General features: G+C 41.9%; 1 protein-coding gene across 6 annotated transcripts in view; it reads right to left on the reverse strand.

Moving 5' to 3' along the window:
• The window catches only part of Cacnb4 (calcium voltage-gated channel auxiliary subunit beta 4), a 250,207-nt gene that overhangs the window by 123,416 nt on the left and 113,655 nt on the right, over window positions 1-13,136 (reverse strand). The window contains exons 1-2 of one of the 6 annotated variants that reach the window (XM_060390161.1): window positions 12,611-12,916; window positions 10,552-10,711 (exon numbers count right to left, since the gene is read on the reverse strand). The exons of 4 other annotated variants lie outside the window; for them this stretch is intronic. In XM_060390161.1, the coding sequence (XP_060246144.1) occupies window positions 10,552-10,557 (6 nt within the window). In that variant the 5' untranslated portion in view covers window positions 10,558-10,711; window positions 12,611-12,916. Of the gene's footprint in view, window positions 1-10,551; window positions 10,712-12,610; window positions 12,917-13,136 lie in introns of those variants that run through there. One more of the 6 variants, XM_060390158.1, reaches the window with a different exon arrangement.

The following is a 13,136-nucleotide window of genomic DNA, read 5'->3' on the forward strand; positions in this document are numbered from 1 at the left end:
CAATGGGGGCGGGGAGGCAGGCTTTGAGAATTCACAGCCTCATCCCACTTCCAGTTTGCTCTCTTTGCTTCCTGTGTGTGGATGGAAATGTAATCTCTCAGCTTCCTGATCTGGCCTCTGGCTTCCAGCTCTCCTGCCCCATCATCGACTCTCCCTCTGGAACTGTTAGCCATACTAGACTCTTCCTTCCATAAACACTGTTTTATGATGGCAACAAAATAGAACCAGATTCAGTGGATGATCTTTCTTATGGCACAACTATACCGAACACCCAGTATGTCACCAGTATGTTATAAAAAAGAGCCAACTGGCAGGGGAACTATCTGTGGTAATTTCTTAGGTGGCATAGCAGGATAAGATTTATTTTGATATTGTTTGTATTTTTTAATTACGAGTGTGAGATATGTGTATATGTTTAGAAATATTTTTTCTAAAATTTTCCAGTGAATTAATGATCACTACCAGTAGGGAGAAAGCAGGTTTAGAGGTTCTCAAACTGATTATTCCCACTATCCAGTTTCATATTATTTAACTTTTCCCAAAATATTTTGTTTCGCTGAATTGAAGATGTATTTTAAGATTTAATATTAGATTATGTACAACTAAAGTTAAAAACACTGCCAATAAAACTATGAGGCATCAATTAGTTTCAAGATACAGCTCTTAGATTTGTTAAACATAAAAATTATGTGTAAGAATCAATAAAAGACAGGGTATCCCTCATAAATGTTAAAATAGGAGGAGAAATTTACTACTGGTAGTCTAAGAACATGCAGAATGGGCCTGGAGAGATAGTTCTACAGTTAAAACCATTGCTGCTCTTGAAGAGGACCCAGGATCGGTTCCCAGCACTCACACTAGATGGCTCACTGCTTGGAACTTGAGTTCCAAGGCATCTGATACCCTCTGGCCTCCTCAGACACCTTTACGCACATGGTACTCATAAACTCATGGAGGCATACAGACATACATGCAAATAAACAAATCCATCTTTTTATAAAAGATGGATGTGCTATGGCTTATGTAACCATGCTTTCAGTTTTCAGTTAACTAGTGATGAAACTTGACCATGGGAGGTATTTTCTTTTAAAAGCTGACACATGCAAAGCCTCATTGGCCTGTGCAATGAGATTGCTACTCTGCAATCTTCCGGCACCTCCCAAAGGGCCCTCCCTGCACAGCATGATGATTAAAATGCCCTGTGTCTTCTGACCTTATCAACTTTATTCAAATTTCAGTAGCCAGATGATTTGAAATGTTAAAAAATAAGTTCTTAATTCCATCACTTGAATCAACAGAGCCACTGAATCAAATAAGTACCAAGGCATTAATCTCTGAGTGTCAGATGTCTGGGAACTGGATGACATCAAGCTATCAATAATGACTCTTTGGAAACAGACGAGAGGACTAATATGCTTACTCACTAACTACTTTTGCATAAACTCACCATATCTACCTATCATCACCGATGATTAACATTTGTCCAATTCTTACTTTATTCAGACATAATTTAAGGGCATATTTGAAAGACTGAGTTCAAGCCCAGAGTTCCACTTTCATTTCTATGCCCTTTAAGCTTATCATAAAACATTAAGTACACTGGGTATAGTTACTTTTAAAAGGAGTGACCGATCCTTAAAAGAAATCAGTGTCTCCTAGAACTTACTAGTTGATTATTGGTTTTAGAACATCCCAGACAATAACAATAATGATGAACAGAAGAAAATTTTACAAAGAAATAAAATATTAAAAAATATTCTTAGATAGACATGGCAGTGGCACATCTATAATCTCATGACTAAGGATTTGAGACCCTCTATCTATCTATCTATCTATCTATCTATCTATCTATCTATCACAGTTAATGCTATATATTATTAATGTTGAGAGTCATGTCAATCACAAAATACTTATTCCAAAGATCATGTATACCTACACTCTTTTGTTTTGTTTTGTTTTTCAGTACAGGGTTTCTCTGTGTGGCCTTGGCTGTCCTCACTTTGTCCTCACCAGGTTAGCCTCAAACTCACAGAGATCTGCCTGCCTCTTCCTCCCTGAGTGCTGGGATTACAGATGTATGCCACCGCACCCAGCTACCCACACTCTTAATGTCCAAATCAGACAAGTTCATTGGTAGGAAGGATGATTCGGAGTGTAAATCCTTTTCCTTGATCATCTGAAAGGCTAGAAGAAACTCACTTCTCACAAAGCTTTTGCCATTTGCTGTTCTTAGGGCTGATGCTCACGTGCTCCAGACTGCCAAGGGCTAGAAGTGTGACACAGGAAAGGGAAGCAAAGGAGCAGGAGACAAAGCATCTTCTTTAGAACCTGGAGTTAAAGTCTTACATAAAACATTTGCCTTCACCCAAACATGTACCATAGACTCTGGCTTCTTTGAAAGATCCTGAAAAGGCCAAATATGCAGATTTAATGCCCACACACTGACACTTTACTTAGTGTGTGCACAGTACCATGGTAATTGATCATTTCAGAAGCAAATGGCACACGGTGGTATTTCTATCCCAAAGACAGAAATGCTTACCCACAAACGGAACAGAATTCCAGATGCAGAAAAAAATTCCTAGAAACTATCTAATTTTATGTGAGGAAACTTGAGGTGTAGAAAGAAGATAAAGGTGCCTGTCAAAGTCACTGTTGGTAAAAGGTCAAGGCCAAGACCTCTAAATCCTGATAGCCTCTCCATGATGCTCTATCACTTCCTTTTCCAAAACAAGGTGTGAGTTATTGTAAGATCTCAGGAGAGAAGTGGTTTCTGTTACCTCTCCTTTTCTGTTATCCTGTATATGGGTCTGCATTACTACTAACTTATATCCAGAATACTTTGCACAGACTATGACATTTGATGAGGACACACACATGGTCATGGGGTCACAGGAGATTTGGGAAAATCACTGTAAAAAATTATTCAAGAGTGCTAGAAATAAACATAAGTTATTGGCAGGAACTTGTGTGGTAAGAGGTATATTTAGTTCTCCAAATCAGAAGTATACCATAAATATATATTATATTTTATTAAAAATATATATTATTATATTTTATTAAAATATATTATTATATTTTATTAAAATATATTATTATATTTTATACTGTTATTATAATGCAAATATTGTAAATGTATATAAGTATTATATAATATTTATTATATTAATATACTTTACATCCTCTGTGTATGTGTTGATATACATATCAACAATTAATACTGATATTCATTTGAAAGGCTTTACACATATTAAATAACTTAATTTTGGGAACAACCAAGAAATCATTTTCATTATTGTTGATGCTACATAGACAAGAAAACTAAGGCACAGAAAACATAAGAAACAAACCCAGAGATGTCTTCATCAAACAACCCCCATCTCAGGACCCAGGGAGCAATTTGGAAGGAAGGCAGAAAGACTGTAAGAGCCAGAGATGGTGGATGACTCCAATGAAACTGCACCTTCCAGACATGACCAGGCTGATAAAAGTATGAAAAAAAAAATGTGTGACAGAATGCACAAGACCTACACAAGTTCAAAACAGACTAAATCCCAGCATGGAAAAGGGAAAGTGGACACAAAGTCCCACCCCTAAACAAGAAGCTATCTTCAGTTGGTATTTGCTGGGAAAGGGGAGGAAGTGTTTGTGTTTGTTTGTTTGTTTGTTTGTTTGTTTTCTCCAGAGGAGTGTTCTGCATGAATCAGGCACACTCCTTGGCAGGCCCTAGATGTATTTGACCATCTTGACTATGTTTTTGTTTTGTTTTGTTTTGTTTTGGTTTGGTTTGGTTTGGTTTGGTTAGTCGATTTGGGTTTGATTTGGTTTTCTGAAACAGGTTTACCTGTATAGCTTTGTCTGTCCTGGACTCACTTTGTAGACCAGGCTGCTCTTGAACTCAAAGAGATCTGCTTGCCTTTGCCTCCCTGAGTGCTGGGGTTACAGATATGCACCACTGTGCCCAGCTGACTCCATGCTTCGTGTGTGTGTGTGCATGTGTGTGTGCATGTGTGTGTGTCTGTGTGCGCGTGCTCGCAAGTGCGCACTTTTTGTTTTGTATTTTTTGTTTAATTATATTTTGTTTGTTTTGAACTGAAGTTGGGTGGAGAGAGGGACAGAGGATCTAAGAAGAGTTTGAGAAAAGGAAAGAATCTAATCAAAATATAGAATATTAAAAAGAATAAGAAAATAAAGAAAGAAACATACTCAGGGCCACAGCTTAGAAGTGGGGAGCTAGAGTTCCAGGAACTCTGGAACTGAGACTCCTCTTTCAGTTGTAGCATTATTAAACTGCCTTGTTGTCTTACAGTATAAAACAAAAAATTAAAAAGAAAACTTTATACTTTCATAGTTGACACCTATGTTCAAAATAAAATTAAAAAAAAAGAAAAAGAATTTAAGTTTTACAAAGACCTCGAAATACTGGTAAACACTTTAAGCTACAGCCATATCATTCACCAAAATCTCAACAAAGCTAATGAGAGCAGTAACCCTGATCAGAACCTTTTTCCCAGGTGATGCGCAAGCTAAGAGGAAAGGTGAGATGAAGATGAAAAGAATTGTTAAAAGGCAAAATCAGAGCCCTGTCTACATCATATTCACATTGGGGTGTGCAGCCTTCATTTCAGTTCCCATGAATGAAAAAAAAAAATCCAAAATGCTCCCATTTCTTTTATTTACTTTAAAAAACAAACAAACAAACAAACAACACTCTCTCTTTATGGTCCAGGCTAATCTCAAACTGTTGAAGTAAACCAGGCTTGCCTTGTACTCACAACAATTCTTTGCCTCGGCCTTCTGAGTCCTGGAATTACATGCAGGAGCTGCTATACCTGTTCAGAACATGCTGCTTTAAGCGTAAGCTTTCTACATACTTCTACAACATGTGAAATACTAACAGTGGATAAGCAACTGAGGTCCACAGCTAAACCTGTACACTGGTGTCCTAAAGACCAGGTAAGTGTGGAGCCAGAGAAAGTTCTAGTGTCGCACGCGCAAATGGCTGGGAGCCGTCTGGGCTACCTTCTTTCTATAAACCGGCATGTGCTGTAAAAACAGCTGCACCGTTTCTCCTTACGCCTCACACTCTCCCAACTCTCCCAAGTCTTAAAAGGTTCAAAGCCCGGGTTATAAATATCTATAACTCCCTATCTGTTGCCATTAAATATACGAACTGTAAAGTCTCTTGGCTCTGCCCGTTCAGCTGTGGCCGCTGGGGCCCTGTCTTCAATATGTAAGGCACATGCTTCTACTGCTTGGCTGAGGCACCTGCGGATTGCAATCCAGCATGGGGCTGCGCCGTCACCATAAGTCTGCCAAATGTTTCTGAACACGTGTTACCAAACACGCAATGAGTGGCCAATGGTTCCGGCAGCACGCTCCCCTCTGCATGGCACAACCGGACAGCAGCCTTGAACACAGCATTCCCTACCACTCCCATCATACCACTCAAAACCAGAGAACCTTCCTGAAACACACCAGCACAGACTCCAAACTACTGCGTGTTAGAACCTGTAGTGTTTTGACAGTACATGTGAAGTCACCTCCTCTGATAAGGGAATAGTAGTCTAATTACCCAGAAACCAGACTTTTAGTATCTTTCTACTATTATTCCTCAGCATGGGAGTTTTCAATTAGTAGCACAGTGCTAAAATATTTTACTTCCTAAGTTGCTATTTTAATCTTTTTTTAAATTTATTTATTATTTATACAGTATTCTGCCTGCATGTGTGCCTGTATGAGGGACACAGGGCACCAGATCTCATTATAGATGGTTATGAGCCACCATTTGGTTGCTGGGAGTTGAACTCAGGACCTTTGGATGTACAGCCAGTGCTCTCAACCTCTGAGCCATCTCTCCAGCCCAAGTTGCTATTTTAAAAATGGATTTCATTTTAAAATTTTCACATAAATTTTGGCTTGGGATTAGGGCAGAATTTCCAATAATTTCTGAAGTAGTCCTAAATAGACTTCTGCCATTTTGTACTACGTTTCTGTGTGAGGTAGATCCTCGGCATTGGTAATTATAAAATCACAACTCTGAAAATTGTTCGAAATGTTCTATGTCCTGCAGTATCAAATATTCCCCTACGATTGAATTGTTTTGGAAATTGTTTTGTGTGTATGAGTGTTTCGCTTGCATGTGTGTCTCGGCACCTTGTGAGTACCAGGTGCCTGGCAAGCCCATAAGAGAGCATCGGATCCCCTAGAACTGCGATTAGAGACAGATGTGAACGCTGGGAATCAAACCCAGATCCTCTGAACGAGCAGCAAGTACTTTCAACCGCAGAGCCATCTCTGCGCTCACAAAGATCTCTCTCCCTTCCTCCCTCCCTTCCTTCCTTCCTTCTTTCCTTCCTTCCTTGTTTTCTTCCTTTCTTTACTTGTTTGTTTGAAAAAAATCATCTTTCTATGTAGCCCCTGGCTGTCCTGGAACTTACTATGTAGACAGGGCTGTTCTTGAACTCACAGAGATTCACCTACTTCTGCCTCCAGAGTGCTAAGATTAAAGGCTTGTGCTATCATGACCAACTTAATTTTCTATATAAAAGTAAACAGCAGTGAGACTGACACCATGACACAGATTTTCATAAAGACGCCTGTGGGGAAGCCCATCACCCTTGGGCTTGAACCCTCACCTGCTATAGAAAATGTCAAAACCAAGATCCAGGATAAGGAGGGAATTCCTCTTGATCAGCAAGGGCTGCTCTTTGCTGGTAAGCAGTTGGAGGACGTCATACTTTGTCCAACTACAACATGTACAAGGAGTTCACCCTTCATCCTGTGTTGAGAGTTGATGGTGTAGAGGAAGGGAAGGAGTCCCACACCACTCCCAAGACAATGGCTAAGTTTGCTGTGCTGAAATACGATAAGGTGGATGAAATGAGAAAACTAACTGCCTTTGTCGAGGGCGTCCTGATGAATGTGGTGCTGGAGATTTCATGGTCAGTCACTGCGACAAGTGTTGTCTTACTACATCAGCTAACCAGAAGACAGGTAATGGTATGAGTTAACAAGAAGACAGAAACTGAAAAAAAAAAAAATTAACATAAACAAGTACATTCATCTAGTTAGTATGAAATTTTGATTTTACCTTAATTAGATGGTGAAATTATATTTAAGCCAAAGGAATTGCTTTAAGACATCCTGAGGTTTATTTATCATTGTGTGTGTGATTACCTATATGCACAGGACAACTTTGTGGGACCATTTCTCTCAAACCATCTTTATGGGGTTTTTAAGGATTGAACTCAGATCATTAGACTTAAACACCAAGCATTTTTACCTGCTGAGCCATCTTGCCAGCCCCCCCCCCCCCACACACACACAAAAAACTGTTTGAAAATAAAATTCCTAGATGGTATATCTATTTTATATGTTTATATGCCCAGGGTTTCATAAAAATCTCTCAGGCAAAAAGTGGCCATTTGTGAGGTGGCTGATGAAAATTGCTGGTTTCACAGATACTTTGGCAGATACAAATATGCTAAGAGCCTCTAAGTCTGCCTGTTTTTAAGAATTCAGCTCTGTAAAGTTTGCTGCGTCTAATTAACTCCACTGACACGTGAGTGAACTCATGACATGACTATTATTCGAAAAGAGTAAGTGGGAGAGGCAAGATGACACATCGTAACCAGTGCAGCTATTTCCTCTCCTCCTCACTCAGTAGCTTTGCTTTCCTGGAGAAGGGATGTCAAAGAAGAGACGGAGAACAGAATGACAAGGACTATCATTGCAGTAGGTCATTGGAACAGAAAGACTGAGGCAGAGGGAAGCCCTTCCCCTTAGAATGGGTTTGCATGATCACTGCTGACCTTCTACTGAACATCATTTAGATGTGAGTTCCACAGAGTGACATGGCATTTACTGAGCGCATACAATCAGAACCACAGTGCTATGCTCTAAAACTCTGGACTCAGTCATGCTATAGTGTAGACAAGAAAGGTCTCTCAGGGGGCTTCACTGCCAAAGGATGGACTTTGGGGATGTGGTGGGGTTCTGAGAACTCTTATCTAACTAATGGAGTCATCTCATAGATTCAGAATAAGATGTTATTGTCAGAATGGGTAAAAGGAAGAAATTCAGACCTAGTTGGAAAAAGTAGGTCATGGAAATCATACCCTGGTCCCTAACTGCTTTCTTTCTTTCTTTTTTTTTCTCTCTCTCTCTCTGCTTCTTGTCTACCATGAGATGGAGAAGTTCCTCTGCCCAAGGATATGAGGCCAAGAACCCTCTGAAACCATAAGCCAAAATAAACCCCTTGAATTGTTCTCACAGGTACTCCAGTCGTGCAATGAAAAAATTACCTAGCACGACTCATTATAATCTAAAGAAATAGAAACTGTCAGGAAAGAATACAGAAGCAGCTTGACAGGGGTAAGGTGATGACGGACATTTATATTTTCATCTGTCACCCCAAAACGGAAAACTTAACAAGAAAGTAGCAGGAGGGGGGCAAATTCATAGGTTCTGGTCAAATTTAAGAATTTCCACTCATAGTATCATAACAATTTAATATGGAAATCATTTCAATACATATTTTAGAAAACCATCATTTATAGGAATCTGGCAGAAGAAAAGGCTGTAGGCATCACTTATTTCACAGACCCTGCCTTACTTACTACCACAATAGCTCAGCTGAGTGAAACAAATACATGTCTCAGTCAGATCTCTCACAAAAAATACAAGTGTTCAAATTACTTCTCTAGGTGGTGAGACCAGAACCCAGTCTTTACCTCAATCACAGAGCAGTTTTCATGCTCCAGAAATGGATCATGAAGACTTTCTGCCCCCAGAAAGTTTTCATATATAAAACAACTTCATGGTACCTTTGAAATCGGCAATCCCTCAGTCTGTTGTAGAAATGTGGCTTTTCAACCTTCTTGGGTGTCTTTGTCCACATCAAAAGCAGTTTGTTTCCCTTCTCCAAAATTTCTACGGTAAAAATCTGCCTTTTTGTATCAACCATCAATTAGCAAAGCATGAAGCGGAGCCATATAAAGATGTGCGTGATCTACAAGACTGCACAGCACATACACACATGTGGGTACACAGACATTTAGACAAGCAAACATACAGTTCACTGAATATTAATATCTTGGAAATTTACTACATAGTTATCCTTAGAATAGTGACTAGTGCATATAGATTTACATACATGCTTCTTATATACACATTCAAACACAACACAGACATTATAATTGGTACAATTTCCTTTCACTTTATCTTTTACCGCTCTGGTACCTCTACTGGTAACTTCCTTATGTTTCCTTTCTGTAACTGAAAAATGTTTAAAAACTGTATTCTCCTCTGTAAAATAGGCTTTGAATTAAGGCATGATCCGTTCCTGGCTTCACTTTGCAAAATGCTCTGAGAGTCTGTATTTCCTTTAAGTCACTCAAAATTCTACGTGGTTGTGCAAAGCACCATCTGCTCAGGTCAGTGCCAGTGTTGGTATGCTTGATATTCAGTCAGGGGACGACAGTGCTGAACAGACTGGGATGTAACACACATTAGCAGGTTGAGCACTAACGGCTGACGGCAGCACGTTACAGTAAGCACTGACTATCTGAGGGCGGTGGGTCTCAGGGAACTTTCCCAGCTTTTTAGCTCTCCCTATTCATTCCTATTTTAAAACAAACGAACAAACAAAAATTCCTGTAATGGTTTGTATCAGAAACCACCAGGACCCGTATTTAGATATACTGGAGCAGTAAAAGCAGGGTGGCAGATAAGATTTACACAGATGCCAGTGACAGCCTATGTACGTGACCCATGGGAAGTGACCTAGTGTCTGCACAGACTCAAGTGCACACTACATTGTCAGGGTTAGGGTGACCCACAAAGTAATGTGGGCTGTGGGTGTAGTTCAGTGGTAGAATCTTTGCCTAGAATTCACAAGTCCTGGTTTTCATCCTCAGGGGGGGGGGAAAGTGAAGTAAAGTGACAGCCTATGTGGAATCCGTATTTTCTTATATTTGGAAATGTTCCTGGCCCTTTGCTGCCTTCCTGGAAATCAGAGACGAAGTTAACAGATCTGTCCAAACAGGCTCCTCAGGACTAAAGAATCTGATGTGTCCATACTGAACTGTCCCAGCATGCATCTCTCTCCTTTCTTACATGAATACTGAGAGACGGAGGCTACAGGTTTCAATCTAGGGCCCTACAAGGAAAATATCTATCTGTGGGCCAGACCCTTAAGAAAACCTCTCCCACTACAGTGCCAAAATCTCTCAGACCATAGGGTCGAGATGTATACGAACGCTTTATTCATACAGTAAAACATCTGTCTGCAAGGCAAGATGATCTGTCACAGACTCACTGTGCACACCAGAAGCATGTCTGACATGCTGATCTCCATACACCCCACAAGATCTGCAGTAGTACAGAGTGGTAGGGGCTCCCCAGCACCCCACAGGACCTGCCATTCTGAGCTCTTAGTGCCTATCCGTCCTCAGGCTGCAGCTGGCCACCTAAGCGAAGCCTCTCCACACCGACCCTGCAGATCTGTTCCAAGAGCTCTGCTTTGGTCTGGGCAAACCCCACACTTACAGCCATAAATGCATTGGCACTGAGAGGGACTGCCGAGGATGGGCACTCCGGGTGTGGCTTTATCTGGGCACTCCACCGGCTCTGCTATTTAGGCCTAGTCTTCTCCATTGGCTTGAAGCTCTGTTCACACCATCTTGGGTGACACATCACATTATTCTTCCTTATAAAAACAAATAAACTCAAATGAGCATTCAGGGTCAGGTCAGCCCTCCGAACATCTCCGTCTTCCCCTCTGATTCATGTGCCGCGGTTTTCATCCCATCCCCAAAAGCCTCCCGGACTCTCGACTGAGAACTGGCCAGATGCCTTCCTTCACTCCTCTGTCTGTCCACCCTCCTCACCTCCACGCATGCACAGAGGCCCAGGAGATCAGTCTCTCCACTGGCCACCACTGAGTCACACAGCACTGCAGCACTAGCACTACCCAACATCAGCTAGAGCCGCAAGACAAGCCACTGCACTCTGTCCTTCCCACCCTACAGGAAAAGCTGCTGCCCTGGGAGGCTGGACCAAGGGGAAAAACCAATGTTTCTGTACTTATAATGGTTCCCCTCTGAGCCGGTGCATCTGAAATTCATACAGTTCTAGAGAACAAGGAGCTGCACACATTAGTTCCTAGGCAACTCTGCTGCCCGCGGCAGCTGGTTTCTAAAAGCATTTCTGGAAGAGAGAAAGCAAACTCCAATCCACTTCGCAGCAACGCTGCCCAAGTTTAAAATCATGGTCAAAAATAAAACTTACAACTCAATGAGACAGCGCATGTTTTATAACTGGGCACGGAGACAGAGCGCAAGATATAGTCAGGCCTCCTGAAGAACCTAGCTGGGAAACTGGCTGACTGAACTCTTTAAGTCTCTTCCATTCCTTGACCCTACCTGCAAACACAGGCCTTCTTGACTCCAACCCCCAACGTTACAGACTACAGACCCTTGCAAAGACTTGGCAATCTGGTCATTTCGCAGCATGTTGGGTGAAATGCAGAGAGAGAGTTTGCAGGGGAAGAGTTAGAGTTCCAGCTGACACAGACGGAAAGGGAAAACAGCCTTATGAGAACCGAGGGTTGCTGCCTTTCGTGGACGGCAGTTGTGAGGCATACATCTTCACTGACGTATGCCATAGGGTTCTTTTTTTTCTGTTATAATCTGTTTATTGGGTGATTTAGCCAGAGAACATTATATAACACATTTCTGTTTTGGATGTGGCAGCATGCATGGCATTACACTCATAAAATTCAGACGCCCCATGGCATGTCCCACGGGCCACCCCTAATCAGCCTTCCTCGAGAGGTTCCTATGTAAGTGATGCAAAAACAGGTGCTACCACCATCCACAGGAAAAGGAAGAATGCAGCCATCGGGTTTAACCTCTATGCACACTGGACAGCACACTATGCTACAAACTCTGGGATTACAGAAGACCATTTCGTCCTGATGGTAAAACATTACAGGGGCTGACCTATCAGGGGACAGGAGTCCAGTTTTTCTGAGACCAAACACACACGAGTTCACTTCGGTCTTCCAGGGCAGAGCGTGGGGACACCACCTACCGCCTCTGCACTGGAGTATTGTGTACGCGACCCTTTGCATCTGATTTCCTTAACAAAGAAGCAGCAGAAACGGCACTGCTGGTCTCGCCAGTAAGCACATAATAACAGAGCCACAGCTGAGGACCTTCCATTCATGCTAGCTCAACAAACAATGTTATTATATAATGAATGAGTCTTTCCTATGAACCCTGCTACTGGAAAAACAGCACTTTCTGCATAGTTTAAGTCAGTCTACAAGGGGCAGTTACCCCTGGCGAATCAAGCGTGGCCCTGGTCACACAGAAATCCCAACAACCTATTCTCTTAGATGCCTTCGCTGTCAACTTAATTTCCCTTTTGCTTGAGAATAATTCAGTTAGCTGCAAAACTACACAGAGAATACACAGCTGCCAGCAAGCACCCCAATGCTGTTGGCTTTCAGCTCCATGTTTCCTGCGTTGCCTAAGAAATAGGAGGGGGGAGTGGGAGGAGGAAGAGGAGGAGAGAGGGAACCGGCTATCTATGAAATACTTACAGCCTCCGAGTCTTCAACTCCATGCAGGTACAAATTGTCATACATGGAGGTCTGATAATCCACAGCACCTCTTTTAAGGCAGAAAACAAAACTGCTGCAGAAACCACAGCTAGAGCTAAAAAAGCAAAGGCCTCTCTGGAAGAACTGCGCCTGCCTTATCAATTCCTGTGGATTTACCAGGCAAGATGCTATTCCTTCGCATCACACAGGGCGAGGTTGTCCCCAGAGACATCCAGACCTGGCATTTTATCTGCCTCCCCAATACAGAGCATAAAAAGCAAAAGCCTTCCTCAAGCACAGACTGGTGACAGAGCTAGGAAAGCGGCCTCTGATTGGCTCGGCTTCCCTGCTTCAGTCAGCTGAAGAGCGTTCCCTGGGAGAGTGGTGGGGGACTCTGAGCATCCTATCCAGCGTAGAGACGCTTCTTCCTGTTTTGCCCGTATTGTTAGTTCTACCACGAACACTTAGCAATATCCAAAAGGCTGTCTGAATGCTTAGAGAGGAGGGCTATCAGTTACTGGAAACA

Source organism: Meriones unguiculatus, chromosome 8, assembly GCF_030254825.1.
Source record: "Meriones unguiculatus strain TT.TT164.6M chromosome 8, Bangor_MerUng_6.1, whole genome shotgun sequence".
Lineage (NCBI taxonomy): Eukaryota > Metazoa > Chordata > Mammalia > Rodentia > Muridae > Meriones > Meriones unguiculatus.